General features: G+C 47.9%; 9 protein-coding genes across 9 annotated transcripts in view; 4 read left to right on the top strand and 5 right to left on the bottom strand.

Annotated features, from left to right (window-relative positions):
* Positions 1–1,277: 1,277 nt before the first annotated feature.
* On the bottom strand, positions 1,278–3,192 carry BP5553_10537 (putative cytochrome P450; the record flags this gene model as incomplete). Its single annotated transcript, XM_032019160.1, has 5 exons — positions 1,278–1,440; positions 1,529–1,836; positions 1,900–2,357; positions 2,417–2,941; positions 3,066–3,192. 5 exons carry the CDS (start codon positions 3,190–3,192, stop codon positions 1,278–1,280), a joined length of 1,581 nt encoding a protein of 526 aa, XP_031864600.1.
* Positions 3,193–4,663: 1,471 nt separating this feature from the next.
* BP5553_10536 (Uncharacterized protein) lies at positions 4,664–6,497 on the bottom strand (the record flags this gene model as incomplete). Its single annotated transcript, XM_032019159.1, has 6 exons — positions 4,664–4,812; positions 4,945–5,046; positions 5,100–5,407; positions 5,471–5,553; positions 5,614–6,258; positions 6,423–6,497. 6 exons carry the CDS (start codon positions 6,495–6,497, stop codon positions 4,664–4,666), a joined length of 1,362 nt encoding a protein of 453 aa, XP_031864599.1.
* A 1,194-nt stretch (positions 6,498–7,691) lies between these two features.
* BP5553_10535 (uncharacterized protein) lies at positions 7,692–11,376 on the top strand (the record flags this gene model as incomplete). Its single annotated transcript, XM_032019158.1, has 3 exons — positions 7,692–8,226; positions 8,284–8,443; positions 9,735–11,376. 3 exons carry the CDS (start codon positions 7,692–7,694, stop codon positions 11,374–11,376), a joined length of 2,337 nt encoding a protein of 778 aa, XP_031864598.1.
* A 2,030-nt stretch (positions 11,377–13,406) lies between these two features.
* BP5553_10534 (uncharacterized protein) lies at positions 13,407–13,769 on the top strand (the record flags this gene model as incomplete). Its single annotated transcript, XM_032019157.1, has 1 exon — positions 13,407–13,769. One exon carries the CDS (start codon positions 13,407–13,409, stop codon positions 13,767–13,769), a length of 363 nt encoding a protein of 120 aa, XP_031864597.1.
* A 5,056-nt stretch (positions 13,770–18,825) lies between these two features.
* Positions 18,826–20,799, top strand: BP5553_10533 (MFS general substrate transporter; the record flags this gene model as incomplete). The annotated part of the gene is made up of 6 exons (XM_032019156.1): positions 18,826–18,894; positions 18,962–19,298; positions 19,351–19,421; positions 19,486–19,654; positions 19,713–20,090; positions 20,150–20,799. The coding sequence occupies 6 exons, from the start codon at positions 18,826–18,828 to the stop codon at positions 20,797–20,799; spliced, it is 1,674 nt and encodes a 557-aa protein (XP_031864596.1).
* Positions 20,800–22,327: 1,528 nt separating this feature from the next.
* BP5553_10532 (FAD protein) lies at positions 22,328–23,746 on the bottom strand (the record flags this gene model as incomplete). Its single annotated transcript, XM_032019155.1, has 4 exons — positions 22,328–22,402; positions 22,465–23,055; positions 23,118–23,672; positions 23,741–23,746. 4 exons carry the CDS (start codon positions 23,744–23,746, stop codon positions 22,328–22,330), a joined length of 1,227 nt encoding a protein of 408 aa, XP_031864595.1.
* Positions 23,747–24,417: 671 nt separating this feature from the next.
* Positions 24,418–25,429, top strand: BP5553_10531 (15-hydroxyprostaglandin dehydrogenase; the record flags this gene model as incomplete). Its single annotated transcript, XM_032019154.1, has 3 exons — positions 24,418–24,529; positions 24,580–25,068; positions 25,116–25,429. 3 exons carry the CDS (start codon positions 24,418–24,420, stop codon positions 25,427–25,429), a joined length of 915 nt encoding a protein of 304 aa, XP_031864594.1.
* Positions 25,430–25,662: 233 nt separating this feature from the next.
* BP5553_10530 (Acyl-CoA N-acyltransferases (Nat)) lies at positions 25,663–26,316 on the bottom strand (the record flags this gene model as incomplete). The annotated part of the gene is made up of 1 exon (XM_032019153.1): positions 25,663–26,316. The coding sequence occupies one exon, from the start codon at positions 26,314–26,316 to the stop codon at positions 25,663–25,665; it is 654 nt and encodes a 217-aa protein (XP_031864593.1).
* A 1,157-nt stretch (positions 26,317–27,473) lies between these two features.
* The window catches only part of BP5553_10529 (uncharacterized protein), a gene marked incomplete at both ends in the record, with an annotated part of 1,166 nt that continues 734 nt past the window's right edge, over positions 27,474–27,905 (bottom strand). The window contains one exon of the mRNA XM_032019152.1: positions 27,474–27,902. Coding sequence (XP_031864592.1) covers positions 27,474–27,902 — 429 coding nt within the window. The remainder of the gene's footprint in view (positions 27,903–27,905) is intronic.

The following is a 27,905-nucleotide window of genomic DNA, read 5'->3' as shown; positions in this document are numbered from 1 at the left end:
CACAGTTAGGGGCCACCGTTAGGGGACTCTCCAGTGGCTACAGCGACGCTCTAAGTACTTCGTAGGGGCTGGCTTGGGGGCTCTCGGGGGGTTTTCCTAGGGCCCTCCAGCAGCTCCCGGGAGTGCACGGCACCGTTGCGAGGAACTCTTGTATACGCTCTTCCAGTAGGTTGTCACGTCTTCGGGAGTCTGGAGGGGGCTTGGGGGGCGTGCGTGTGGCGTGTGGAGTGCGGAGGGCGAAGTGCGGAGGGGCCACGTGACGATCCAGGATGTGGCTGTCAACGGATCGGGCAATCGGCGACTCGTGCAGGGGAGGGCGAGGGCGGGCTAGAGCGGATTGGGCGTGGACGGGGCGTGGGCAAGGGCGCATGCGGCGAGCATTAGTCAGGGTTCATGCCGCAAACAGGCGCCCAGAGCGTTTAGGCGCCCCCCCGCTAGCTTGTGTAGCCCCGCCTAGTGCGTCCCTACGCGGCCTAGCGGGCGTCCAGCGCCGCTAGTCGTCGATCATCGTCCCAGCTGACACGGCTAGCACGAACTGCACTCTGTCATCTCCACCGCTGGCCCCCCCTGCTGCCCGGCAGCTGTTGGGGAATTGTGCATCGAGAATCATCACAATGCCGTGGTCGTATCGTCGTATTCTGTCTCTCTGCTTTGCTTGTCAATCCCCTTCTTCTTGTTGGTTCCCAGCACGATGCGGTGTCGAGCAACTGTACAGTATCTACGACCCATCTCCCTCGGCTTCGCTTCCGTAGATCGGATCTGGGGTAATCGATCTTGCAGCTACCTACCTACCTCGAAACAGATCCTGCCCAGATGCAGTATATGAAAATATATTGCCCGACTTCTGCCATTCTCCATATTGGGCCATGGTTCCGGCGCAAAGGGGGCTACTGACAACCTCCCCCCCCAAAGGAAGAAACGGAAGAACGTACGGCAGAAGGGAGAGCCTAATTAATATCCGGACCACACGCGCTGGAGTTTTCGCTCCATTCACACATTCGCCAACGGCCATGGGTATTTGCCGCCCATGGGCTATTGCATGGCATTGCATCACATCGCATGGCATTGGAAAGTACGGGTGGGTACCTAGGTAGGGAGTATCGCGGACCAGAGCAAAGTCAGTGGTAAATCAAATAAATATTGCGTCAGGAGTGCAAGCAAGTAATAAGCCTTATCTTCCAATCTCGTGAGAATATTCCCATCCCGCGCCCCATCCACCCCGCCTAACCGTATACCTATAGGACCTACGGAGCTACCAGGTACATGTACCTTTCTATCTACTTCTTATTATATGTACTGAAGTTATACTTCGTCTCCCCGTCATAGATTGACAGCCGCTCCAGCGCTTCCTCGCCCTCCCGCTTAATCGTCGCCCGGATCTCAGCGGATCTGGGGATGAATCGGCACTTGAAGGGTTCCGGCCGGATGTTCAGCCCATTCCTATTTCAATCAGTCCGTCAGCTTCAGCTCTCTCGAATATCTCAAATATCCAATTTGCAATCAGGGGGCGGGAGGGGGGTTCACGAACGTATAAGCGAAAATATCCACGGGAATTTCTTTTCCTTGAGCATCAAGCGCTTTGGAAATTCGGAATCCCCAGAGCAGACGAGCCACCGACAGGAAGGTTCCTTGCTCAGCCAGCCCTTGGCCGCTGCATACTCGTCGGCCCCATCCGAATGTCATGTACCCTCTCTCGTTGGGGAATGGTCTGGAGGCAGCATTGTCCTTGAGGAACCGATCGGGGTTGAAGCGGTCAGGCTCGGGGAAGTCGCGCTCATTGCGGTGGATGGCCCACACGTTACCTTGGACCCAAGTTCCCTTGGGAATTACGTAGCCCTAAAATGCACAGTCAATACTAACTCTCCAATCTTCAGAAACGGAGATATATATATGTCTCACCTTGTACACATCATCCTGGATAGGGGCGTGAGGTTGACCTCCGATGATAGCCACGGATCTCCAGCGGAACACCTCCTTTACAAAGGCTCTGATGTATGGCAGGTTCGGCTCATCGTCCATGTCTGGGCTTCGCCCTGGGCCCACAACGCGATCCAGCTCTTCCCATGCAGGTGCAAGTACCTCCGGGAACGCACAACAGGCCAGGATAAACGTGAGAAGCGTCGAACTAGAAGTGTCACTGCCAGCTCCAAACAGATTTCCTGCCAGGGACGAAATTTCCGCGGGGCTCAAGTTGTGCTTTGGCGCTTCGTCGAACAATTTCTTGGAGTAACTTTGAGGTTGGTCAGGGTTTGCGGCGGCTTCCTCAGCCAGTGCGTAATAGAACGGGCGGCCTCGGCCATTCTTCCCTCCAAGACCATGTTTCCATGGGGCGATCTTATTAGGGAACTTGGAAAGGACTATTGGTACGAATAAGTCACCTGTTTTGTAACACTGGATAAAGTGCGGGGGGACTCACTTGGGAAGGACTCCATCAACATGGGGAAACTCTTCCCAGGAACATTCAACTCGGCAGCCCGTTGCATGACCGCAAGAACCTCACTAACAATGGGATCCGTGGTCTTTGCAATCCTCCTCCCGAATGCAATAATCGACGCAACGCTGGAAGCATATCGTTCAAGATGGACCTCGTAACTCTCCGGCGTGGTCAGGATATTGTAGGCAATCTGTCTGCTCTCGTCGTTCTGGAAACTCCGATAGTTGCGTACTTGCTGCAACCCGACTCCGTGATGGGTGATTTTCCGATGGAGACGCCATCTAGGCCCGTAGTACATGGACACCAGGTTAGTTTGACCCGGTCCCAGTTCTCCAAAAACGACCATTCGCGGCCGAGATGCATAGATTCCGGCTCTCTTGTCGAGAATCTCTGATGCTGTCCATGCATCGCAGATCCAGACGGTGGGCCTCCGGCCGATCCAGAAAGTAATCAGAGGGGTGTCGTATTTTTTAGATAGTTCCTCAAAATATATCCATGGCTTGGTGTCTGGTAACATATGAGTATTTCCAATAATTGGAAGAGGGAATGGTCCCGGTGGCTATAGTTGAGGGTTTTCGGTCAGTAGTTGCCTCCAACATATGAGATATTATGAGATATTCCATAAACATACCATCCGCATGTACAAATACAACATCCTCGCATAATCCACCAGCAAAGCCACTGCTCCCGCCGCCAACGCCCACAGTAGAATCGGGCGAATCCCACCCTCTGCCACCGCGGCCTGGATACGCATCCATACCGCGGTCGACGAAAGCGAATCCGTGATCATAGTCGGGGGCGTGTCACGATGTCACTTTGGTTGCTTGCTGTTTCGATATTAGACAAAATGAGTGTGTATCGAGGCTGGAAGACGCCAAGTATTGCCCGTTGCTGGCTGTTGTAGGGGTTCTCGTATCGTACAGAGAGATAGACGGAGGAAGGGGCTCTTCGCCGTCTAGAAATGCACTTGCCAAATAATAAACGATGTTCACTCTAAGTTTCAATAAACTTGCCTTTTGCCCCGCATGCACGAGGAGGGAGGTGGGGCCCTGTGTTGTTGTTATCCCCGATTGCAAATAGCGGCCGAGTCTGTGGGGTTTGCTGGAGAGATGGCACTAGGAGTATTTCGTTCTTATCTTCGCCTCCTCCAGCAGCAGCCGCAAGGCCATTCCCAGCGCCTATTATTATACAGCGGCGGGCTTGCTTAGGGGCTCCAGGGGCTCGGTTCAATTCGGCAAATAACCATAACCGTGGTGTCCCGCAACCTAATAAACAATACCATTCTGGCATGTTGATTCTGCAACTTTGACATCTCCGTCCGTAAAGCAGTCAGCTCTTGCTAATAGGACATAATGGGGCATTATTCTGCCATTTACCCCGCTTTGCACTTTGCCCTTTTTACCTTTAACCTCTTCCCAACCCCACGGTGGCCAACCTTGCCGAGATGCGCTCATATCAACCACTATAAATCGATCTGGAGCCCGGTGAACTGCCGACTAGGATCGGATCCCTCGGCCTATATTGCGTACCTATGCAAGGTAGGCACCACCAATACTACGATGCCTATTTCTCTATTTGTCAGCGCAAAGCTGTTGGTGTTAATTTCAAATATTCAAATCAAGTTGAGCATATTGCCAAATGGCGTCCCAAGCCACTCTCCATTGCGATCCGAACTTTCTCTCCAGAATCCTTCTGCGTTCTCTCGGTAGGGCGACGGCATCTGTAGTGGGCCGATGATAGCCACCTGGTGGCCTGTAGATTCGTGACGGATTAGAATTCTTTCAAGGCCCGTATCTCACCATAGCAGCTCTTTAGCAAAAAAACTAAATTGATTCTGCGATTCTAAGCTATCGATCGTATAAATTAAATACTCACTTTAATTAACTATTTTAAAAAGTTAGGGGTTATATATTCATTTGAAGAATTTCTAATTATCTACAGTAGCCGTCCACCTATGTTTTATTACTAAAATACTAACTGTAAAGTACAGTTTACTTAGAGTAAAATAAAGTAATAGTAATTAATTTTAAGTATTGATTAAACTATTTTAATAGTACTTTAAAAACTATTACTATTTCAAGTATAACTAATTTAGACTAAGTTATATATATATATACTCGGGGCAGACTAGTTAAATTAGTTGATAATCAGAGCTAGCTCGTTGAACTGAAAATTCTTAGGTTAATTGTTGTTTCTGTCCTAATTCTAGCTAGAAGAATTTTTTTTTCTTCAAGTGACCACCTCCCTTCGCTTCACGAAGTTCAAATAAAGCGGCGCAACCTCAAGCGTGAAAACATCCTTGGTATCCTTCAACAACCTCTCACCTGTTTCGCCAACCCCGAAAGAAACATCAAAGTGCAATATAATACGCGACACAACTATACGAATAGATAACAGTGCTAGATTCTTGCCAATACAAGAGTAAGGACCTGCGTACCCGCGAGGTTAGTTTTGAATGTAGTAAAGAGAAAAGAGGAGCCTATGGAATAAGAAGAGTTTGTGAAGCATACCTGAGGAGAACGGGATAAATGCCGCTTTATTCTTAAGGAGCTCTGGAGCAGATGTCCAACGCTCAGGAAGGAACTCGTTTGCTTTTGGGAAGGCAGATTCTACTACTCGAAGAATCAGCGAGCTCTGCGAAAGACTCTAGTTTCACACGACATACAGCGACTCAGAGACCACGTAGGCGTTGATATTGTAACTCCGCTAGGTATAAAGGTGTTCTTAATCATCAAGCCAGCGGAGGGTGTCTGTCGCAACACACCAGAGGGGACAGGCGGGTGCAGACGCAGAGTCTCATTGATTATCGCGCACAGGAACTTGGAGTCGTTCGGCAACGAAGTCTTAAGCTCTTCCCTAAGCTTAGTGACAAGTTTAGGGTCTTTGGCAAGGTGATAGAATACGTGGGTTATTACAGCGGAAGCGGTATCACTGCCTGCAACAATCATGAGACCCGTGTCACCGTATAGCCATCTAGAGCAAGAGGTTAAATCAGTGAGTATATTGGTGATTATAAAACACAGGGCTGAAGCGTACCTCCGTTGTCTCTCGGTAGCCTTTTTGCTGCCCTTTTCTTCTTTTAGAAGCCAGCTGGTGATATCAGGTCGTGTAGGTACGTTCTATTGATATTCAGGTCAGTATTTATTATCGTCTGTTGAGCAGGCCGGAGCCATTTAAACCTTTTGACGGATCTCAGCCTGATTCTCAATATACTTGGTGAACATCTTTAGCCCATTAACAGCTCCTGGAATTTTCCTGAGAATGACAAGAATCCATGGAATCGGTGTGAGAATTCCAAGTGGGGCCATTCCGGCCTGAAGCAGCTTGAGTGCGAAATGCTGCTCTTGGTTTTTCATCATATCAAAGGACTGCCCAAACGCAAGGTCGCCCATGACATCAAAGCTATAGAAATTGAACCACAGGCTAGCATTGACGGGTTGGCTCTTGAGACTCTCCAACTGTGCAACTAGCTCGTTAACAAGCTCGGAAATACGATATTCGTACTCTCGCAGTGCTATGGAAACGTCAGCAAGGAGTGCAAGATCAAAAACTGTCGCAAAACCTTTAATGCTAAATGCCTGCTCCCACAGTTTTCGTCGTCTGTTATGCGTGGCTCGGTCTCGAGTCGTCTGCAGTGACGGGTTGGGCCCGGCAATTACATCATACCATGCGGACTTTATGCATTTGGATCCAGAGCTGTGGATCGCGGGAATTGCGTCGGGATCAAGAATACTAAGCTCGTTTGGACCGATTCTGTATACGAATGATGATTTAGACCGACAATTGAATTCGGGATACAGAATGGGATGTGGTGGAAGACTTGCCTGACAATGTTCCCAAACTTTTGATGCAATAGATCTGTCTGAGCAAAATTGTCGGACCTTGCAAGAAGCCGAAGTGTATGTGTCAATTTGGTGAGACGTGCGGAAAGCGGTCCAGGAAAGTGTCGCAATGGATGAAACCACATGCGATAACTTAAGATACTAACTATCAAGGCCGAGAAGAAGGATGTCGACCATACTATAGTCACTTTGATAGCGTTAAACAGAGGAACGTCTCCCATGAGCAATACCGAGAGACATATTGTTGAAGGACAAAGAGCGAAGGCACTTAGAATGCGCGCCGACTGCATGTGATGCTCGCCATGTATGAAGTAAGTCGTGTGAGATAACAGCCCCAACGAAGCAAAAAGGAGCGAGACAGAAAGGATAGGTAAATCCATGGCTGTGGTGTTTGTGTTGAGCCCGAAGTTGCGGTTTATTTGAAAGAATTAGAATACTAGAGTAGAAAATGAAGGCGGAGAGAGGAGAGGAGTCAAGGCATAGATATTACTCTCGATATTCCAAGCGAGGACTTCTCACATATCAGGCAGGGCTTACTGCATTCGAAATTCAACCGGACCTATTGTGGTTCCCTCAATTGCCAACGTTATCGGGGCTGAAAAGAAAACTGGCGCACTTATCTCGGGCTCGCCGTGTGTAGCTAGTATATCGGCTGCACGGGAGATCTGGGTGCTGTGATGTGCACGAGAATAAGGCTCTCGCGAGCGATGCTTCCATTCTAGCTCAAGGAGCGGTCTGGTAACCAATAAACTTGCAGAGATCATGTGATATAACTGGCCGGTGCCGCATACCTGACTACAATCAATTTTGATAGGTTAGAGTCTACCTCCACCTCCCTTGTTCGAAATGTCCAAGGTGCTCAAGTATGGGTTGCTTAGTGGTTCCCATTAACTTTTATAATTTTTGGTGTTTGAACCTGGTGCTACCTTGCTGACTGGTGGCTTGACCATGACTAACGGAAAGAGGGATGGGCTCCGTTTCTAGCTCAAAGAGCGGTCTGGTAACCAATCAACTTGGAGAGATCATGTGATATAACTGGCCGTACCTGACTTCAATCAACGTTAATAGACTGGGGTTAATTGTCGAAAGCTTGAGTGCCTAGGTAGGTATAAGCAGCCACGGGCAAAGCTGAAAGATGTTTTTGTATAGTACATACATCCAATCACACTGCCATTAACGTCTTTGCTTTGCATGCATTTGAGAGTAGAGTCAGCAGCCCTAGTGCTTGTTGGAGAATTTTCTGGATATCAAACTTCAGCTTGAGTGTGGCATGGTCAAAAGACCAGTTATTATGTATCTATTCAATTAGAAGGGAGTTTTAATTGGGTCTTTGTGGGAATATCTCATCCCCAGCAAGTTCCATACCCAAGGCCTGCGCTCTGGGGGTGTATTCAAGAGGATATATAAACACCATCATGGCCCTTCGATTTCCTTCGATTTTCTACAGCCAGCAACTTCTAGCCAGAAATTCCTCGTTATTTAGAACTACATCTGAATCACTCCAATCTCGCTTTTTCAACTCTATTACCTCTTCCCACAATAGCAAAACCACCTCCCTTATCAACCAAGTATTCACTCTCGCAGCGATGATTTTGTCTACTTCCTCCGTGCTTAATGCAGCACTGGCTGTTATGCTCTGTTTTGAAGACGCAATGGCAGCTCCAATGAACAACACTGCTCTCGTCTACAGTCCCATCAACATCGCTTCTCGGCGTGCCATATCCAAGGGCATCCACAGCTCGACCAACCGCACTGCGGCACCAATCAACCTTACCTACCACAACGAGACTGGCGCCAATATTCTCGCCAGCCGTGGTACAACCGGAGACCTCGAAGCACATTGGCAATTCGTATTGGAGGAAACCGTGTGCGGCGGTTTTGGCCAAGTGTGCTTCAAGCCTCAGGCAAACCTCTGGGTCGACTATTATGCCAATGGTGCTTCTAGCCCAAGTCAGCAACTCCATAATATACATGCGTATACAGCCAAGTACTAACACTCTGGTTTAGCCTGCTCCACTTACTGGGACATTACTGTCGCTTCGACCAGTAACCAGCTTAACGGCAAACAGTATTTTAGCCCGAACTGCGATTTCACTGTCATTTTCGATAGCAATGGAAGCGGTGGTACGGTGGCGACATATGGGGCCGGATACGGTGTCAATTGCGGGTGGGTCTCAAGTTGGGACCATACCAGCTACCAAGGCGGCTTATGGCTTACGGATGATTATTATTTTCATTGCATGTGGTCGTCCTAGATCCGATGGTCTAGATGGTTGAATCTGGTGAGATTACCTGGTCCCACCATGTTGCAGGTTCGGCTCTCACTTATCTTCCATAGTTCTAAGCACTATTATCACTTATTTCATTACTGTTTTCGCAAGTACTAGTTAAAGCTCTACTATCTTTAAAATATATGTTCAGGGCAGTTATGGAAAGTAATTTACTCCCAAAAATATACTCTGGTTCCCCTATATTCAACTGGATTCCCACGAAACATTTTCTACTTCATGATCTCATTGGTTGTAAACGTTAGTTCCAACACTGAGTAGTAAAAGGCGAGGTCACATGTTGGTTAAACTCCCATTGGTTGAAAGAACGGGGGTGGCTGCATATGTAACTAAACGAGCTTAGTAACTTCAAGCATTCAAGATTCACACTTAATCGCAGCCAAATATCAATTCCCTCAAACGTCAACCAATACTACGAAACTGATTACCAACAGCTGAGTTATAATATAGCGTCGGATTCTCTGATAACCAATGTTTATGGTTGGCTGGCTGATGGTATGAGCTCGAAACTGACGGAAGCACTGCCGCGTACCATTATCCTGTTGTTTCTGTGGCCTCATCAGCCCACTTTTTTGCAACGTTATAGCTTTTGAATGCTGGGCAGCTCTTCAACAGCCAACAATCAAACGGTAGACTTAAGTGTAATATCCTCTGATATCTATTACTAAACAGGCTAATTGGATACGCATTCCAGAGCTTCCAAGGAGTGATATCCCACGGGCCACCGCCTTCCTTGGCAGCTTTTACTTTGCTCAAAAGTCGAAGTGTTCAATTCGGAACTCAGTCACTTTTTGAAACGAACACCTAACAGTAATCTCGAGCACCCGTGTGAGGTGAATATTGAGTGGCTGAAGCAACCAGTTCAACGGCCATATACCTCGTGAGGCCACAATATTACGCCAGGCGAACGGTGGCACGATGGAATTGGTAGAATTGGATGCGCTTCCCATCGCGAACATGGGTGTGTCCCAACCTAAAGCAGCACACGGGAAGATCCGGTCTCGAGCAAGCCATCCAAAAGTCAGGACAGGATGCCCCACATGCAGGTTTGTCGTCCAAAAGCCTTAACATTCCCTGCGTGTTTCCAGAAAATTTAGAGATAAGTCACATGTCACTAGTATTCCGTATACAACCTAAAGGCACCTTGATACTAATCATTTTCGTTGTTAGAAAGCGTCATGTTAAATGTGATGAGGGACGCCCGGAGTGCATGCGTTGTTTAAAGGCTGGAATGCGATGTGTGGGTTACTTCTCAGATATATCGGCGCGGTCCAAGCCTGGATTCTTCGCTACGAGGTCTTTGCTTCCACGAGAAGATGCCATGTCCGGGCTGTCACTGGCTCGTCCGTCATCTCTTCTCATGAATGAGAGCGAAGTTGAACGTCGCTACATCCAACACTACCAGGATCAGACTACGTCAGGCTTCTCAATGAACTTCGACAACTCACTCTGGAATAGATTAATTTTACAAATATCTCGACAAGAGCCGTTCGTCCGACACGCCGTCGTGGCAATTGGGGCGATTAGTAAATCAATTCAAATCGACCCGTCACGGAACAGGGCCTATGAACCAATTGGAAGTACCAAGCACCAAAACGAAATGGCCAACTTGCACCGCAGATTTGCTTTCCTCGAGTATAGCAAGTCTTTGAAAGAGATCAAAGATATTATCTCGAATGCTGATTTCAGTCCGAGACAGGCGTTGCTGGCATCCTTGCTTTCGTTTTGCTTCGAAAACTTTTCTGGAAATAGGCCTGTGGCAATGTATCACGCCCAAGCAGGGCACCAAATATTGCAAACTTGGATGTCAGAGCAACCTCACGGCATTTCGCACAGTGTGGGTATATTATCGCCAGCACCACAGGTAGTTGAAGATGACCTCGTTCATGCTTTCGCCCAACTCGATCTACAGATTCTAACCATTGCAGATGCACGAGGTCATAAGTTTCATGATTCTCTTAAACATTTAGGTGATGACACCATCGAAAATATGCCGGCAATTTTTAAAGACATAAATGAGGCAAGAGTTTACTGGGACATTGTCATGGCACGGTCATATCACTTCCTACTTACTGCGTGGGAAATGTCTCGCTCGGAAGAGCTCGCCAGACCGTTTATGACCACATCTCCATCTCATACGTTCATTACCAACTCCAGCAAGACCCTTCACAGTACGCCCAACATCGTCACCGAAGAACTTCTCGAACAACAAAAATATTACACTGCAGAGGTATCAAGATGGCATTGTGCATTCCATCCTGTATGGATGAAGCTGCCGAAGACAACTCGAAATAAAGAGCTCTTGCTGGCAACTATGGTCTTGATAAATTGTATAGCACTCGAAATCATGGTTGCGGCCGTTGCATTTCCAGATCAGACCTCGTACGATGAATTTTTGCCATTTTTCGAACAGATTGTTTGTCTCATCGAGACACATGTGACAACGGTGTTCGAAAATACTGCCAAACCCCTTGACGGTGGCTTCTTGCTCGACTTGGGCATTACTTGTCCTCTGGGGCTAGTCGTTATGAGATGTCGCGACCGGGTGATTCGGCGCAAAGCTATCGCAATACTTCGATCTTGGTTCACTGAGGGTCCAACCGATCCTGTTATGGTTTCGAAAGTTGGGACGTTCATGATGGAGATAGAAGAAAAGGGAAATGAATCCGGTATTATACCGGAATCGTCCAGAGTTGTCCCCACGTTGTACTGCCTCGATCATGTGAATAACACCATTCTCATGCAATTTTGCCAGCGGAAGGGTGGCTCAGATGGAGGTCCCGTCTGGATGGAAAAGATGTTCGATTGGTGATTTAAGAGAAATGACGTGAAACGTTATGAATAGATGTCTTTTAACTTTACAGTATGTTTCGCAGGAGAGCACTCCTTGAAGGTGTTTTGGTTGCGAATTGGGAAGCGTTGTGTTGAGTATATATTAATATTTCTTTCACTTTGGATAGGATTCATATGCCCTTGTGCACATACCTTAATGTATGATCGCGCCCTTTACAGAGCACAGAACAGGAAAATATTCTACTAGCAGTGTAGTGGGACCGGTGCGTGGCATACTGTTGAAGCGAAAAGCTTCAGCGACAGAATGTACTCTTGCAGAGGGGTCCAAGCCATATCCATCCTTGTAGGTCACTGCCAATCCAGAGAGGACATGGAGACCTCTCAGTAGAGTGCATTAATCTCCATTGAGCTGTTGACGTGGCACGAGATCCCGGTTCCCCCTCTGTTATCCGATATAGTGACCCCTCTTGCACTGGTTGGCGATACGGTGAGGCAGGATATTATTCGACTGAGTGATATCTCCGACTAGTCAACTAAATTCCCCTCTTGGGCTAAATTGGTTGACATATTAAAAGCCTGTGGGAAATTCGGGCACGCTTTAAGGAGAGACTCGAATACATGGTAGTCAATGGTAAGAATCCGTAAGATTAACATACGTAACGAACGACAATCTGCTACATGCTTGTAGTACCATCACAGTATTAAGTTATTAACAAACTGAATGCAGAGGCAGCGGTGACAGGGGTTCTCCGATCCCAGGCGTAGTGATGGACGGCTGCAACTTACTATTGGCGGTGATGGTAGAACTCGACCGGTACTTTTTGAAAGACCTGGAGAGGTTCGCCGGTGCTTTCCCATCAGAATTGAAGATCTCCCTTAGGAGATCATTAAGCATCTCTTCCAACAGCCGCTCCTAGGGTCCTGCATTAACCTAGACTCGTCACCGCCAATATGGACAGTTCAAATTCATTGGCAAAGGATCTTTAGGTGCTTCCTAGTGATTGGGAGGATTTGACAGCTCAGCAGAACATAGGAAGTCTTACTACAGATAACAAAGAGCAGCGGTGTTCGACAGATGATAGTAAAGAATCAAGGTACGAGGAAGGCTAATTCGTCAGCTATAATTGTTCTGATTCTGATTCCTCAGCGGCCATCCTTTATGTAATGTACTAGGTTGACCGTATCTGGAAGACTCAGCTCATTAGGATTACGTTTAAAAGGCTAAGTTCATAGCAGCACTAATAGGCAATTTGAACATGGTCTCTGGAGCAAGACTTGCCTAGGGAAGTGATTTCTTGAAATAAAAAGGGGGGGTTTAGCACGACTCACGAGTACAAGCACAGAAGGCAAGTTACTCTAGCAAGGCGATTAGAACAAACTTGATGCTCGTAAAGGAGGTTTATATGGAGTTAATTGAGCTAGCTAGAACCAGATGTGCCTATTATATACTACTTACATCAAATAAATTAGAAGTTGCTAACCAGCGCACCACTGAAGTAGATGATCACGTGGTGACCCCTGTCTGGGGTATGAATTAAGCGAGCACGACTAGGTGCAGCATGGGGTCGCATTACCCACGCCCAGGTGGGTTGGGGCGCCCCATAGGCATAATTATATATATTATATACAACCTAGTATATAATTTCGTATATATCTATAGGCATTTGCATAGTTATATATATTTTATATTTCTCCCTTGTCCCCCTGTCTTTTCCCTGCCACTTGAATAGAACAATTTCTATTCATCAGGGTTCAACCCCATGCAAACACTGTTTCAGGAGTGCCCCTTTTGACGCCAGCCACCGTAAGCCTTGCCATGTCCTACAGCGACGCCCTGGGATAGTCTAGTTGGAAACTCGACATAGCACGGGCTTTAAGCCGGATAACTACACAGATCTCTGCCAGGTCAATAGTCACCACCTACTCAGTGAAGGATAACAATCTCGGTTTCCCCAATGACATCTAGTGGTGGACTAGCTCCGGCGCTCAGTCTTGATAGTTGGATCAAGGGCCAAGGATACGACAACTAGGTTCGCAAGCTAGCTCAAAATGTCTTCAAGAAATTGCTGTCAGATTCGGCGTAGCAACCGGGGCGATTACAACCGCCTCGGGTATGACTTGAATCATCTTGATGGACTCGGTGGTAGGATCGGTTCAGCGATTGGTGCTATTAGTGGCTCGTTCGGCGTTGCGACGCCGCTCGCGCCCCCTGATCCCCGGGCGGTGTTCAAGGAGTCTCTGGCCGATTATTTCGAGGAGCAATGCCGCGCCCGAGGTCACCATGCGCAATGTTTTCGGCGAGGGGGACCAAGCCAAACCCCCAAGGCTGCTCTGACCGATGCCGATTCTTCCACCAATGTTGTCAAGTTCTTTGACCAAGGCAAATTCCTTCCTAGTCGAGTCTATCGATAAAGTCTTCAGGTGCATATTAGACAACAGCAATGATATTCTAGTAAGTGAACAAGTGCCTTCCTTGTAGAAAATGCGATCACTAATAAGAGAAGCGGCGCCAAGCACCATGCATCAGCATCCTCGGAGAGCTGGGATTCGACATCTTCATTAATACCGAGATCACCAGTCAGGGAAAATGCAATCTATCCAATCTCTCACGTATGGCAAGACGACATGTTCTAGGGAATCTACGCCAAACTCAGCGCCAAAAAGGCATCCCCATTTGAGAACCCTAGGCAATCGAGCCTCTCAGCGACACCATCACCGACGGGTTGAACAATAAATACAAGTTTAACTTGGGCGTCATGTATAAGCATGCCTATGACTGCATGAATGCCCGCCCGAAAGGCGATATAATTGCCAAGCTCCCCAATACTTTATCAACCTCGAGGTCAATAAGGGGAAGTACAACAACAATAACAACAAATTTTAGCTTTTAGATTTTGTAGGTGTAATGTTGGTTTCATTTTTATGGAGTTGTTGGTGGGTAGTTTGTGGGAGTGAATTGACGGCGAAAATATGAGCGATATGGGAAACTCATATTTGGTCAGTTCGGGTTTATCGCTTTATCAATTCGATGCACAGTTCCATTTTTAACCTAGGTAAACGCCTCGTGGCTTAAGTCTATACATACCGAAGGAATATCTATATACTATGTCCTTCTCGATAGCCTTTAATTCATCACGCCTTTAGCCATTACTCCCTTATTAACTACTTCCATCCTAAATTTGGCGCGCAAACACCTATTCTCCTTAGTATTCCCTGCCATTCACATTCTCAATGATCATTTCGCTCCTTATATGTAACTCGCCCTTACTTACCACGACTCGTGTTATGTTGCCATTAAGCTACTCTGCTCGCTTTTCCGAGCAGAGATCAAATTTCCGCATATCAATATTCATGTTGAAATAGGTAAGCTGGTAACGATGTTTTATCAACAAGTAATAACGTCATTATATTAGAGTATAAAATGAAAATATCTTGGGAAGTTTCAAACGCTGCCTTTGTTACTCTGCCACGAATATACGGTAGACAAGTCAGTCTATTAACTATTCTTTGTTGGAAAACAACATAGGGATTTTAGACTGGGATGTGACTAGTATTTGTCTTGCTTGGCAAATATAAACTGATGTTGGACAATGCAGAGGGGTTTATCTTGTTAGATTTTTATAATTTAATTACTATGTATATTTAACTTGAGGTAATGAGTTTAGGAAGGTATCCAACTTCACTGAACGCAACCTATCCTACGATCAAGTCGACGGGCATCGGATCTGGACTCTGGAGAGAGGTAGTGCCGTCCCTCGCAGGAGACAAGCCATGGTATCTGATAAATGCCCCGAAGGATACCAAGTACTGGATGTAACTGTTTAAGGGAACAGAACATTCTCGATATTAGGGGTCTAGGGAAGGGGAAGGGCACCATACCCAGGTGGAGATTGGACGACGGCTACAAAATCTTCTATAGCTTACGCAACATCAGAGAGAATACTTCGAGTAACTCTAAGTAAGGGTTTTACAGTTCAAAGGGGAAATTTTGGCCAGCTGAAGATCACTGCCGAATTGAAGACCTCCGTCGAGTTGAATATCAGTGTCAAGTTTAACATTTGTGTCAGGTGTAAAATGCACGTTGAGTCGAGGATTGAAACTACAGTCTACCTACACTAATGTAGAATCTGCCCAATTTTCCGAGGCGACTCCCATGTATGTTTAAAGTTCAGTTACAAGACGTCTCCCAACACTATTCTTGGTTTGTAGTGTGCCAAAAGAGAGCAGTCCCAAATGGCTAGTTCTCGATGCCCATTGGGGATTAGCAAATGAATATCTCATGTCCATTTTATAGCTCGGCGTCCCGGATCATTGCTTCCTTTCCTCGGTATATCATTGCTCTCTCAAAATGATTGTCAACGAAGGAACGCGCAGTTCGTGCATATGTAGTGTGTTTTATCTTGGAACTACCCCGGTCTTAGTTTTAATACGGGAATCACTTAGACATGTAGAGTATTGCCCTAATTTATAAGATATGGATCGGTTAAAAAGAAAGGAATCAAAAAGACAATTGAATTGAAAACCCCAAAATTTGAAAAAATAGGCAAAATGGCAAAAGAGATCGTTGCCCACATCCAACTAATCTCTGCCATTTCGTAGTTGTCGCTAGACCTAGTTATATTGCTCTTCGATATGAGTGTCGGGTGATCACTTGTGGGGAGTGCCTTAAAGAGCTAGGTTGTCGTTATATGGCCTTTTGTTATTTAGATATATATACCTGCTAGAGTTGGTGGCGAGGTTATGCCGGCTGACCGACTAGTAGTAGGATAGGAGAAAGGCAGAAAGGATAAGGGATAGATTGATTATAGTCTGGCTGTTGCACTTTTTCGACCGCTACGTCGCAATAGTGGTTCGTCCTCGTTCTATTATCATGACATAGGGGCAGAGTTTGTAGTTATGCACATTAATAAGACAGTAGTATATATTTTCATGAGCTAGAGCCTAGAAGAGGGATAAATGTGCGCTGAAGAGCGTTTTGCACCACCACGTCCAAACGCACCTGACCCCAGTGTTCACCAGTGTGGGGTGTGCCAACTCTAAAATATTTGAATGGCATCGTCCTTCGAAAGCCTTTTCTAGAAAGATGCAATATCTATCGAGCTCGCCAAAGAAAGAGGAGCATAATCTACCAAGAAGAATCACTTAATTTTTCCTAGGATTCAACTAGACAGTGAGATTCTTGGGCAAACCGATCACATCTCCCCAAATATCAACAAGCAAAGACCTGGAATTTGAATGCGAGTATTAAATTGAAAACAGGCGATAACTCTTTATGTTATCTATATATTGGTCGCCATGGAGGACATTAAAACCAGTATGACAGAGACGAAATCAAAGACTTCTTCCAGCTCTATCGTCTTCCAGGGGTTGGTTTCTGTCTAAATACGGCACCGCCGAAATCGACCCGAAATGCAAGATATAGCTGCATCTTGTATAGACTCTGGACGATATCTGACATCTCTGCCTCTCGTTTTCCGAGGAGGGATGCGATTGATGAGGTCCATATCGGTTGGATCTTGGAATGGAGTATATCGGCAATTTTACGATACCGTAGCATGCAAGCTGGCGCTGGAGTGCTACTTGCCTCCCCACATGTTCCACCATGAAGGGGCAGGCCCAACAGCAGTAGATACTGTACCTGCTCTTGCACTCGATGGATATTTCGGACCCTTTGACTCGGTCCGTGATGGAGGTGACTGGCGATGGACTGCACGGAGCGGCGGAGGCAGATGTGGGAGGAGTGGATATAGAGTTACGAGGCTTGTCCGTCTTATGGAGCTTCTGATGGAGCTGATCGGGGAGCGAGTTGAGGAGGTGGGGTGGGTGTCGTGGCGCGGTGGGAGCTGCACGTGGAAAGTGCAAGTATCCCGAGGGGTTCAGTGTTTGGCTGCTTTGGTTGATTTAGTGTCTGCGTAGTGTCTTAGTGGAGAGTTGGTGGAGTTTTGGTGGGCTTGTCGACACGCCATCCTAACTTGATATGCGCTGGAGGGCATTGGTTGATGAACTTACGAAGCACTACACACCACGTCCACATCCACATCCACGTCCGCAGTGCACTTTAATCCCCATTAATCCCCAGCGACGGCCTCAGGATGATGTAAATCGATTTAACTTGGCATTATTAATGCCGCGGGGACTGGGGTTGCAGTGGAAACCGCACCTTGGATTGATTGCTGTTCATGCAGAACACCTCCAACAGATATACGGAGCAGAGCACCGTTGCATCGAGAGACTCGGAAGGGCCCCAAGAGCGTGTTTTGCGGCCATCCCAATGCTCTCCCGCGCGCGACCCAAGCAGCTGGTTCCGGGCGTTGCCAACTTGCCATTCTGCCTCTTAATATTACTTACTGCGTGCCTCGCCCCTGCAAGGAAAACAATATGCACAGTGGCAAGCCGCCGTTGGACCCTGGAGCAAGTTCATTTCAACCTCGGCGGTGTCATTGGGTCCTTGGGCTCTTCGCAGAGGGTGATCTCCACTACATCCAGCCGATGCCAACATCGAAACATCCACGACCGCCCTGGAGAGCCGCTTACAGTGGTGAATTGCTCCCCGTTTGCAGTGATTGCACCCCACGAGCCTCGCCGAGACCTGGCAATTCAATAATATCCCGTGTACCCACATAGGCTAGTGGTAGTATAGCCTAGTTGGATCCCAGTTGCTGGATCCCAGTTGACAGCTTGGAGTCCTTGCAATTGTCTCCCCTTTGCCTGCCATTACTTGCTCTTTGCCTGCCATTGCCCTCGTCCGGTTGTTGTCCCATTGGCCCTCCTCCACCTGCCGGAGAACTTTACCCACATTCTACCAGAGCGCGTCTTACCGGGCTCGAACCGACCTGGACGAGCCTGCCAGTGCAGCGCTGCTCAGGCTCAGGCTTATTACCTGCCGCTTGCTAAGTACGTACAGAAACGAAGGTTACGGCTAGGCCAGTCGCAAGGGGCCATGATAAAGCTCTGCTTATTCTCCGCGACACTGGCCATTGTTAAGGGCAAGTGCAAGCGCAAGTGTCATAACCATATCTCTCTCCTTTACTGGTCCTTAGTTGCTTGAAATTGCAAAACAAGGCGGAACGCCCAAGCCAAAGATCGAGACTCGGGACGCCATCAAGCGGAGGCGTGTTTGTTGTGCCCACGCCCTTCTGCCCTCCCCACATCCGCACCCAACTGCTCTCGAGCGCCCGGCGCGGGGCCCCACAGCTTCCCCAGATTTTGGGTTGCAGAGCTGCTTATAGATATAGAAAGGTAGCGACTCGGGCAGCTCTCCCGTTGTTGCTTGTGTATGAGTTTGGCTGACCGCGCGCGAGTCAGAACTTCCATCTCCTTAGCTAGTTAAGACTGTGTCTCTTGGTTAGAGACAAGGACGAACGCCGCCGTCATGACAGATATTACTCAAAATCCTCGCCATTTGGTGCGCAGGTTGGTACCCCTTTTTATTTTTGCGCGTCAAGTCTGGTGTTGGTGACGAGACGTGATGGCTAACAAGAGTGCAGTCATGCGCACGAGGAAGATATTCCGGGAACGGTCAATCTTCAGGCTGTTGGTTAGTACATCTCTTGCTCCCTTCGAATTCAAAATATAGATAGCTCGCTGACACGGCAGGAAAATAGAGGGTGATGACACAGGATATGGACAAGCTCTGTTTCCCGTCCCAGCGGATGACCCCAATGATCCTCTCCAAGTACGTGTATCCTGCCGCTTTTGGGCCCCCATTATCTCCTCGAACATTCAACCGTGTGAAAACAACAGCGCTAAGACGAGAGATTTTGCAGTGGACAAATTTCAAAAAGTCGATGATTCTCGCAATTTGTGCCGCCTATTCGTTCCTTGGAAACTCCGCCCTCGTCGGGCCTTCAGTATATATTGGAATCTATGCAGAAGAGTTTGGCGTCACCCCAACCATAGCATCAGGGTTGATTTCCTACCCTAATCTTGCCTTTGGGTTCGGTAAGTTGGAGGCTTGGAAAACCAGACCCTGGATGTTCTCTGACAGATACAGGCTCTCTCCTCCTCGTTCCATTGTACCTCAAGATTGGCCGACGGCCCGTAATGCTTCTGTCTCTTGTTTGCGTAGGTATTCCCTTGCCGAATCGAAAGTCCCTAAACTATAGCCAACTAACGCCGGGTGCAACAGTTTTTAGGCGGTCTGATCGGCGCTTCTCGCGCAAGTACCTTCCAAGGATTGATGGTTGCTCGTGTTTTCCACGGCTTGGGCTCTGGAGTCTGTGAGGCGCTTCCCGTGCAGCTCGTGAACGACATCTTCTTCCTCCATGAGCGTGGCAAGAGAATTGGCTACTACACTGGTAATTTCCCTCAATGATCCCTTTGGGTGAGAATAGTTTTACTAACACGCCGCTCTAGTTTGCTTGTGTCTTGGTGCCACCGGTCCCCTATATGCTGGGTACATGTTGGCAGGAGGCTACTCGTGGAGACTTTTCTTCTACGTTGAGATCGCATTCGCTGCCGCCCTCCTCATCTTAGCAATCATCTTTGTCGAAGAAACATCCTACAAGCGTGTGATCCCAGCAGCAACGCCCGCACAGTCTGATACCGGCGATGCAAAGGAGGCGGGTGTCCACCAGATTGAAGAAGCAACCGTGGTTCCTCCACGGAAGACCTTCCTCCAACAGTTGAAGCCGTTCGAGAAAATCGACCATGAGGCCGAGTTCTTCATGACTATGATTCGCCCCTTCACATATTTCACTGTTCCGGCCGTGTTTTGGGTTATTACTACTTATGGTACGAAATCAGCATCCCCCTCTAAGCCAAAAATTGATGCTAAAATTATTGTGTTATAGGAATCTACATCGGCCTCGGAGCTTTGGCGTTTAACTACACCTTCCCTCTGCTGATCGTCAAGCCACCATACAGCTGGGCACCGGAAAACTCAGGCCTCATTGCAGTCGCCAACGCAGTGGGTTTCTTAAGCGCCGTCCCATTCACATTCACCTCCGATCGTCTCGCGGCCCATCTCACAAGGCGCAACAACGGTATCCGTGAAGCCGAAATGCGTCTCCCTGTCATGCTCCCCGCCATGCTGATCGCCCCCGCCGGTCTTGTCGTCTACGGCTTGACCGCCGAACGCGAACTCCACTGGATGGGTTTCTTCGCTGGTGTCGCAATGTGCAATTGGGGCGCGTACTTCTACTTCAGTTTCACTCTCGCATACGCCGTGGACTCCTACAACGCCAACACGAGCGAAATGCTTATCGCTATGAATTTGGGCAAACAAGCTATTAGTTTCGGCATGGGCTTGAAGCTGCTAGATTGGATTCTGGAGAGAGGTTTTGCGGTCGTTATTGCAGGTGCCTTTGGCGCTGTTCTACTTGCGAATAATCTTCTACTACCTGTGTTCTGGTTCTGTGGCAAGAGTATTAGGAGATACACTGCCAATAGTTGGTTGGGCGGATGGCACAATAAGAAGGCTGGAGCGAAGTTAACGCATTAAGTGCGAGTTTAGGGATTGGTTATGTTTTGTTCTTTTATGGATGTGGGTGTCCGAAGCGAGGATAGGAATAGTTTCGGCCGTTGGAGGGAAAATGAACGACTAGGTGGCTACCTGGTGGGATACTCCCGCATATCTATTGTTAAGACCCGCGGTAATAGACTGGAAACGAGTTAATGATACTGACATATTTCTCCGTCAACATGCCTTACAAATGAATTATTTGCGTTATCATATATCTACATGGATTGTTCCCTAACTTCGAAGACCTCGATGCCGGATGCTACGGAGTGGGGGGAGAGGTTAGTAAGAGTTAGTCGTTGGGTCGGCAGTTATATACTTTAGACTATCACCCTCTCAAGCCACGCCGTCCCCTCGGTTTCCCGACACCTACTACCGCCGGCAATTGTTAACTACTTAGTCCGTAATACTTTAAGGGACCTCTTACAGAATCAGAATTACTAAGTATGGGTCAGCATCCCTACTCGCGCTTCTCACTTGACTAGCGCTATGCAAACCTCAAGCTCAGGAACATTGCATGCTTAGTGGCCTAACAAGTTAAGACCTAGCTATATAGAGGTAAGTGGCCTATGATGTCATGCTGATGTCCATAGTATTGCTACATCTCGGGTGTAAACCCCAGCTTGAAAGAGATACCTTACACAATCGAATCGGGGTTTTGCTACCAGAATACCGAGGTTCAGAAGATTAAGAGGCGGCCGGGCATTCTCTAGGGTCATTTAAACTACGTCCGAATACTGGAGAAAGTAAAAGCGATATTGGGAACTGCTCAATACCAACCCGGATGGTCGGAGCTAGTTCTGAAGTCCAAAAGATTCAAGCTGCTGTTAGGTTTTAGATAACTGCCGAGTTCAAAATCTCTGCCAGGCTTCAGATCATTGCCAAACTCAAAAAACACAAAATATTAAATCATAATATTGGAACCCCTTTTTTATCCTAATGGATCTAGGTAACGTGTTGAAGCACCCAATCTGCCGAGGATGTAGAAATGTAAACTAAGAGCGGTTCTCCAAGCTGAGTTGAGATTGTTATTCTGCCACAGTCCGCATCATGATCTCTGCGTCGGATTTGATCCACGAATACACATAGCTATGGATTAATCGGTCTATTGATTGATTGGTTTATTCACTACATGTATTAGTTAACACTACCCAATTTAGTCACCTAGTTACTCGGACCGCCTAATAGGGCGATTGAGCATAGAAAAATATGAGCGTCCGTAAGCAAAATTGCACTTTCTAGCTAAGGCTTTTCATTTACTCCAACTGTTATTAGTACACACGCTCATCTTAGGAAAGACAGTGGTACATAGGTCAATCATAATTCGTGGTCTTGGAACTATTATTATGACGCGGTTGACAGGGTTGCACTTTTCCCATTTGGAGAACGAGATGTGCTACTAGTATCGATAATTTCAAAAATACATTCCAATTCGTGTAACTCGGCTTCCAAACTACCTAGGTACAGAACGCTAAAAATAGAAGTTGAAATAATATAATTCTTAATATAACTATAGTTTCGGATTATTATTGCCTGGGGCAGTTCGGTAATACTGAGTAAAATCATGGACGATGTCGTAGAGACTCTGCAACACAAGTCAGCATGTCTGTTCAGTAGATCAATAGTTGGGGTTGCAAAATATCTTACGTCATCCCACTGCTTCCTCAACTCCTCATCAGTCTCCATCTTCACGACCATGGCTATGAATTCATCATCATCCTGTGCCCTCTCGGGGTCCGTAGCCGAAACGCGCGTGAAATTACTACTCGAGACAACATCGATCACCTCCTTCCATTTCCGTCTTCTTTCTGTGCAGTACTTCTCCAAAATACTGTCATCCGCCAGGCCTTCGTTAATCCCACCCAAACACTGCGCAAGGCCACCAACATCCACAAGACCACCCGTAAGCCCCATTCCTCCAAAGGGGTTGCACAAATGCGCCGCATCAGCAGCCAATAAAATACGACCAACGCGCATCTTATCTGCACAGCGCTGGTGAATCCGGTACGGACCTACGTTCAGAAGCTTATAATCTCCTGGCTTAGGATTGCCGGGCAACATGCGCTCGTATTTTGCGGGCTGGTTGGCGATCACTTGCTCGGGGGTGAGGCTAGGATCTTCGCCGTAGGAGACACGCCATAAGCCTTCGTTTGTGATTTTGGCGGCCATGTAGTAGTCTGTTGGGTGGATGATGTTGTTTATGTCGTCGAAGCCGAATTTCTCTAGGGGGTAGTAGACCTATTTTCCCTGTTAGGACGGTGGGCGCAAGGAGAGAAAGAAGGGGGGTGAGAGGCACGCACATTCGTTGCGATGACTTGAGCATCCCACGTCTTCCCAGGGAAGGTCTCCCCAAAGAGTGATTTCCGAACTTGACTATTTGCTCCGTCGCAGCCACAAACATAGTCGCCTTTGACTGTTAACTCGGTGCCATCTTGAAGACGGACAACGGCCCAAGCGGATGTCTCGTCCTGGCCGATGTCAACGACCTTATGATTCCACTTGATCGTGATATTCGAATTCTTCTCAGCATGGCTGAGAAGGACCTTACCGAGCCGGTCAAGGGGGAGGACCGTCAGTCCGTCCTCACCTCGAGACTCGGGCGTATCCCTAATTGCAGCGATAAGGGACCCGTCGAGCTTGCGCCACGTGAAGTTGCCCGGGATGAAGCCGGCTTTTCGTACATCTTCTAGGACGCCAGCCTCGCGCAAGACTCGGATTGCTGGAGGTGCGTAATGTGCTGCACGGGGACGATCATCAAGCTTGGCCGCGGCATCGAGGAGAGATACTTTGATATCTCTTTTGGCCAGAATGAGCGCGAGGGCGAGGCCAGACGGCCCTGTGCCTGCAACTATGACCTGAGGGCAAAATCAGTTAGTTGGCCACGAGAAAAAGGCCTCATTTCGAGCTCAACACCCATACTCACATGCATGGTGTGGTTTTGGGTTGGGGATTGGGGGCTTGAGGGATATCGCTGCTTTCTGTTGTGCTGTTGCTTCTCCAGCTACAGCAAAGCAAAGAACGGGATTTTATGGAGGAGGTATGTCTACAGCACCGGATCGTTCCACATGTTCCACATCCACAAAAACACCTCCACGATACAGTCACCTATTCCGAGAATAGGTTGACGAGGAATCCGAAAGCCTTCTTTTGGGACAGTAACCTCCGTCCTGTGGGTTGCCCGTAAGTGGGACGCGGGGTAACTAATAAAGTGTCCCACATAATACTAAATCGATCCCTTGGATTCCGAGCGTTAATACTTCGTAACCTGCTGCAGGGTTGGAATTCGTTAGCCGGGACCCCGACTCTTGGAACAAGTAGTGAGACATTGTCCAACACCAAAACAAACTTCCTACTGCGTACTAATCAGGTCGTTGTTGAGGGAATAAGAAAAGCTAGCGGAAATGACTGGATGTTGAGCAAGAACCCCGATGTGTAATGCCCCACCTCCCTATTGGCTTTATTAGGGAATGCGCCACTAGCTGTCCGAGCTCTGCTCATGAGTCTGAGATCAAAACTTACTTGTACGATGAATTTAGCACTCTGGTTTCGAATTCAAGATCCCCTAGCCAAAAGAAGGAAACTGTTTTTTCCAAGAGAACAATGGTTCACGTTCAATTCAATACCGCTCTTCTGGAGACGGTGCGAGATAAAGTTGTTGTCCTGACAGGTGGGGCGACGGGCATAGGCCGAGAAACAGTCAAGATATTCCACAGTAAGCCGCCACCAACAGTTACATCAGGTCACAATATTGAATCGCGGTAGAAAATGGTGCCAAAGTTGTCTTTGGCGATGTCGCCGATGGGCCTGCTACTCAACTCACGGCCGAGCTGGCCTCGGAGAATGTCACATATGTCAGATGCGATATAACATCATACGCAGACCAGCTTCAACTCTTTGCAAAAGCAAAAGATTTGTATGGGGGGATAGATGTGGTAGTCGCAAATGCCGGGATGTCCATAACAAATGATCCATTCTCTCCAGATGCGGACATAACCAAAGAGCCGCCAACGAAAGAGATAGACGTAAATCTAAAAGGAGCATTTTTCACAGCCAGAATTGGCATGTCATATCTCCGTCAGAACGGGGGAGGCGATCTGGTCCTCACCAGCAGTATTGCGGGTTTCAAGGAATGTACGGGCTTGACCTTATACACTGCCACTAAGCATGGGGTTATTGGGATAATGCGTGGACTCCATCTAGCAGCAATCAAAGAAGATATACGTGTCAATGTGATCTGCCCCTGGATGACAAGTAAGTCGGTTGTTGGGACTTTCGATACTTGGCTGACTTCGATTCAGGGACGGCAATGGTCAAAGAAATAGAGACTGGATGGGACGAGTTGAAGCTTCCAGCAAACGACCCGGAAGATGTCGGCATGGCTGTAGTAATGTGCGCCACTGCAAACAGAGGGAATGGTACGACGCACAAGGGCGCTGCGGCCCCGTTCGCTGGAAAGATTATCTTCGTAGCGGGTGGGCAGCCATATGAAATAGAAGATGCGATCCAGAGCCTGGAGCCACAGTGGTTGGGAGTCGAGAACAGCAAAGTACTTGAAGTTGGTCAGGCATATTTGATGCGTCCCGGGACGTCTTGGGCTGCGCCTAAGAATTGAAGGGTCTTAGTTGATATGAAAGCGGTAATGGAAAGAGAGGCAATTTGGGACTCTCGGACGGAGTGCCCCATTTTGCAACACTTGAATTCGGTGCTGTGGGTTGCTGAGCCTAATGTCAATATGTCTTCCCTAAATGCTAACAACGGGTCATGTGAATGCCTATTATCTCCCATCCACCTAGTCCATTTTCTTATTTGGAGATATGTTGGCTTTGTGGAATAGCTGGGAGATGGTCATTCCTTCTTGGTATCCTTAGAAACAGTCGCCAGCTTTCTCTCCTGCCTCGCTTTCCACTCATGATCCAGAATCGAGAAAGAAAGAAAGTCGTGCCATCCTCCATTGAACCACAGAAGCTCCCTCTTGCAGCCCTCATACACGAACCCCAAGCGCTCATAGAGCTCTCTTGCGCCTTGGTTATACGAAAATGCCTCAATTCCAATCCGGTGTAGTCCTGCGATCCTAAAGCCCCAATCCATAACCCAATCTATGGCCTCACTTCCATAGCCCTTGCGCTGATACGCCGCAATGATATCAATGCTAATATAGCTATGGCGGTGATGTGCCTCACCAGGCTTCGGGGCCGTGAGGTAGATGCTGCCAATCGGAACCGGTGCTATCGGAGCCGCAAGACTTGGGGTTCCAGCGCGCGCCGCTGGCGGCGCAAGGCAGATAATGACTCCCAGAAGCGTTTTATTTGCAACGTAGTCTTTGTGTTTCCGGCTGTCTTGCAGGGTCATAGGCTTCAGGAGACCAGAGTCCGAGTTTGCCATGGCGTCGACGTCGGATTGGATGGTGTGCATGAAGGCTTCATCTTCGGGAGTATCTTCGACAGTTCGGTAGATCAGACGAGCAGATCGGAAGAGGCCGTCCATTGCCATTGCAGCCATGCCTGTCGGGCAAGATTCGAGGAGGGAAAAGGGCAGAATAACGATGGTTGAACGAGAGAGTAGCTTACCATTCGGAGGCGGTACTCAACGCATATACGAAGTAGGCACTATGGAGAAAAAGAGATCCCAGCCCCTGTTCGTGAAACCCTACGAGTAATACCAACCGGGTGATCACAGCGTGCGCATCTCCACGGCACAACTAGACAGCAGCCAGGTTGAACCGGATTCGGCAGTGTTGGATTTCCGGGGGCTGGGAGCACTGGTATTCTGCCGTCTACAGAGGAGGGCGGTGAGCCGAAGCTTAAGTTGACCATCCTGTTTCCCGTTCCCCGATCCTTTACACATCCACAAAGCAAACCCGACAATTGCATAACGACAAGCCTACGGAATATATCGCGATGATACAATGGGTAGGGGTAACTGCTGGCTACCCACTGATTGATGCATAAGCTGCCCGAACCCGGCATTTACGTTGATCCTCTTGGCACATATTCCAATGGACTCCCCGAGCGTTGCCTATAGGAATGTCGCGAACCCCGAGACCAAGATCAGAGGAACTTATGGAAATTCCGATTGGCCTTTCAGTTGCCCTGGGTACTGTTCGGAACGCCCCTAGAAGTATACTGGTTGCGTCTTAAATCACGTTTTAGATTGGTTGTTGGATCCATCATCCATGTTTGTCTGCTTTAGAACCGTCAGCTTGGATTGTTGAACAATGTTGCGTTCGAATTCATACTACTGCGTGTTTTTTAACTTGTTTCCCCCTTTGTTCTATATAATTGTGCTGTGGCACGAGTTCTTCTTATGTTTCTGATTAAGCTCTGATTTACAGTCACTCTGTCGCCCACTATTTCGATTTACTTAGTTGAGCAAACAGAGACCACCAACGCATAGTCCCAACGCATAGGTGGCAGGCGCCAATATATCACAGCTCGAAGTCACTATAGCATTCCCCTTTGATGATTTACGAAAAACAATATTCAATTCATGGTCTAGTAGATCATTTCCATAAACGTGACCGCCAGAAAAACATAACTCAATATATCACTATTTCCCCCATTTGACATTCGCTTCAGCCCTGTTCAGCCCTTCCTCTTTGATGCTCCACAGGATGAGCGCCTTTCTAAATATTCCCTATGACAACAGCAAGTGCTGACTTACTTGCCATACTTGGCCAAGTCTTCGTCGACTGCGCGGCCGTATTTTGCAAGGTCCTGGTCCACATCACGCTTTCCATACTTAGCCAAATCCTCATCCACGGCACGGCCGTACTTGGCGAGATCCTGATCCACATCACGCTTGCCATACTTTGCAAGATCTTCATCGACGGCACGCCCGTATTTGGCAAGGTCCTGATCCTGAGCACGCTTGCCATATTTGGCCAGGTCTTGGTCCAGGTTTCGTTTGCCGTACTTGGCCAGGTCTTGATCGACATCACGACCGTATTTGGCGAGATCCTGATCCTGAGCACGTTTGCCATACTTTGCGAGGTCTTGATCAACATCACGTTTGCCATACTTTGCAAGATCCTCATCGACGGCACGGCCGTACTTTGCAAGGTCCTGATCTTGAGCTCGCTTGCCGTACTT

The sequence above is a fragment of the Venustampulla echinocandica genome (assembly GCF_003357145.1).
Source record: "Venustampulla echinocandica strain BP 5553 chromosome Unknown scaffold_16, whole genome shotgun sequence".
NCBI classification, from domain to species: Eukaryota; Fungi; Ascomycota; class Leotiomycetes; order Helotiales; family Pleuroascaceae; genus Venustampulla; species Venustampulla echinocandica.
Note: the sequence above shows the minus strand (reverse complement) of the source record. Positions and strands in the feature narration are given on the sequence as shown.